This window comes from Monoraphidium neglectum (assembly GCF_000611645.1).
Source record: "Monoraphidium neglectum strain SAG 48.87 unplaced genomic scaffold scaffold02139, whole genome shotgun sequence".
Lineage (NCBI taxonomy): Eukaryota > Viridiplantae > Chlorophyta > Chlorophyceae > Sphaeropleales > Selenastraceae > Monoraphidium > Monoraphidium neglectum.
The window spans coordinates 1-2,395 of record NW_014011489.1 but is presented as its reverse complement, the minus strand read 5'-3'; the positions used below and the strand labels follow the sequence as shown (position 1 = coordinate 2,395).

The 2,395-nt window shown below is 71.5% G+C and overlaps 1 protein-coding gene across 1 annotated transcript; it reads right to left on the bottom strand.

The window, feature by feature from the left end:
- Positions 1–457: 457 nt before the first annotated feature.
- Positions 458–2,313, bottom strand: MNEG_9991 (RNA polymerase sigma factor rpoD; the record flags this gene model as incomplete). The annotated part of the gene is made up of 4 exons (XM_014041535.1): positions 458–616; positions 885–1,121; positions 1,390–1,543; positions 1,862–2,313. The coding sequence occupies 4 exons, from the start codon at positions 2,311–2,313 to the stop codon at positions 458–460; spliced, it is 1,002 nt and encodes a 333-aa protein (XP_013896989.1).
- Between the last annotated feature and the right edge of the window lie 82 nt (positions 2,314–2,395).

Below are 2,395 nucleotides of genomic sequence, written 5' to 3'. Positions count from 1 at the left end.
CGACACTGGTCCGCGCGGGCCGCCCCTCGCGCAGGCCTGCGGTTGCACGGGCCTGCAACCGCCGGGGAGGCTGAGGGCGCTGCCGTTGTGGGCGCTCCACCGCTGCTGGCAGCTCCTGGACGGAGGCGCAGAAAGGCTGGGCAAAGGCAAGCACAGGGGACTCTGGCGGCCGGTGCAGGGCCCAAAAGGGGACGTCAACGAGTCAAGGGGCGCGGCGGCGCGGCGGGCCCTCGGAAGAGGGGGCGAGCGCGCCGCGGGGCCATCAATTGGGCCGGGGATGGTACAAAAACAGGGGGCGCCGCCGCAGCTGCGGCGACCGCGCGGGCCGGGGGGCCACAAGCGGCCCCAGAGGGGGGGGGGGCGCGCGCGGGGGCAGCCCGCGCGGCCCCAGGCGCGCGCGAGCCAAGCGCTGCGCAGCGCGGCCCCAGGCAGCGTCGGCGTCGTGCGCACGCGTTCATCACGTCTTCTTGGTACCGCTGGACGTGCGCGCCGCGAGCCGCTCGTCGCCGAAGCTGGCGTCGCTGTACTCGCCCATGGAACCCTCCATGGTGCCCATGTCAGAGCGCAGCGCGCGCAGCGCCTTGGCCTCGATCTGGCGCACGCGCTCACGCGTGATCTGGGGGGGGGAGAGTGTGCGGGGCGGGGGACGCTGTTTGCTAGCTGCCGCGTGGTGGGTGGGGACAGGCGGAACGCCGGGCGCTCACGATGCCCGTGAATCGCATACCACTCTCCTCACCACACACGCTGCGCCACTCCACCTTGCGCGCCCACGCACGCGGCACTTTGCGGACGCGCCGCACCCCCAAAAAGGACCACATCGCACTCCATCCTGCATTGGCCCCGCCCCGCGCCGCAGCCCGGCCACGCGCCGCCATCGGGCCCACCTTCAGGATCCGCCCGATGTCGTCCAGCGTGTACGCCTCCCCCTCCAGCCCGTACCGCATCCGCATGACCGCCGCCTCGCGCGCGGGCAGGCGCTCCAGCAGGCGCGCCATGTCGTCGCGCAGGCCGGCCATCAGGGACGCCTCGTCAGCGTCCAGCGCTGACTCGTCCTCCACCGTGTCCCCCAGGGTTGCGCCCTCCGCGTCGCCGCCGACGGCGCCCTCCAGGCTGCGGACAGCCTGACGGAGAAAAGATGACGGTGCGCGTGCGTGCGTGTGTTTGAGTGCAGGGATGTGCAGAACAGAGAACATCGAGGAGGCCGCAAAGGTATCAGAAGCAGCGGCGCCGAACGAGGTCGCTGCAGCTCTGCTTTGAACAACAGGACCTGGCGTGCGCTGGCGGCGTGCAGCTGCCCGGGGCTCCCCACACATGCATGCGCGCGCACGCGCATCTGCACAAGCGCCCCCCCCCCCCCACAATCACCCACACACAAACACAAACACACACCTGCAGGTACTGGTAGGTCTCGTCCAGCTTCTCCACCTCGACGCCCATCTGCTGCGCCACCTCAGCTCGCGTCGGCTTGCGCATCAGCTGCGCCTCCATCTCCTTCGAGGTGCGCTGGGCGCGGCTCAGCAGCTCCTGCATGTGCACCGGCAGCCTGGGGGAGCAAGGGGTTGAGAACGTGGGAGCGTTGAAGGTTTGGGGATTGAGAAAGGCCAGGGGTGTGAGACCGGGTGGAGCAAAAAGGGGGGAGAGGTTGGGCGCCGTCGGCAGGCGGCGAGGCGGCTCGTCCGATGGGGCTCGCTGGCAAACAAGCGGCGAGGTGGGCGCGGCCGCCGAGGCGGTTTGCTCAGGCGCGGCCCCCTCCGGGCGCGCGAGAGCCGGCCCCCTGAATGCCTCAGCCCCTGCAGTCCACCGGCACTGCGCCCCCGGCGGCGGCCTCCCTCAGCCGCGGCGGCACGGCCCAAGCGCCCACCTGACGAGCCGCCCCTGGTCGGTCAGCGCGCGCGTGACGCCCTGGCGGATCCACCAGTGGGCGTACGTGCTGAACTTGAAGCCCTTTGACCCGTCAAACTTCTCCACGCCCTTCACGAGGCCCGCGATGCCCTCAGACACCAGGTCGCTCATGCACATCCCGAGGTTCTGGTACTTCTTGCAGACCGACACCACCAGCCGCATGTTGGCGCGCACCATCAGCTGCTTCGCCGCCGCCGCCGCCTGCCGCGCCGCGCGGAACGACTCGGGGCCCGTCGCGCCGGCGGCCTCGGCCCACTCCTCGTCGGTAGGCGTGCGGCCGCCCAGGCGCTCGGTGAGCTCGCGGCCAAGCTCCTCATACTTGAGGTGCTGCTGCACCAACAAGTACAGGTCCTTCTCCTGTTCAGCGGACAGCAGGTCGTTGCGAGACGCCTCCTGGAAAAAGCCCGTCATGGCGCTCTTGCCACCGCCGTCCAGGTCGGACGGCAGCGCGCCGGCCGCCGCCGCGGCGCGCCGCGCGGCGGGCGTCGCGGCG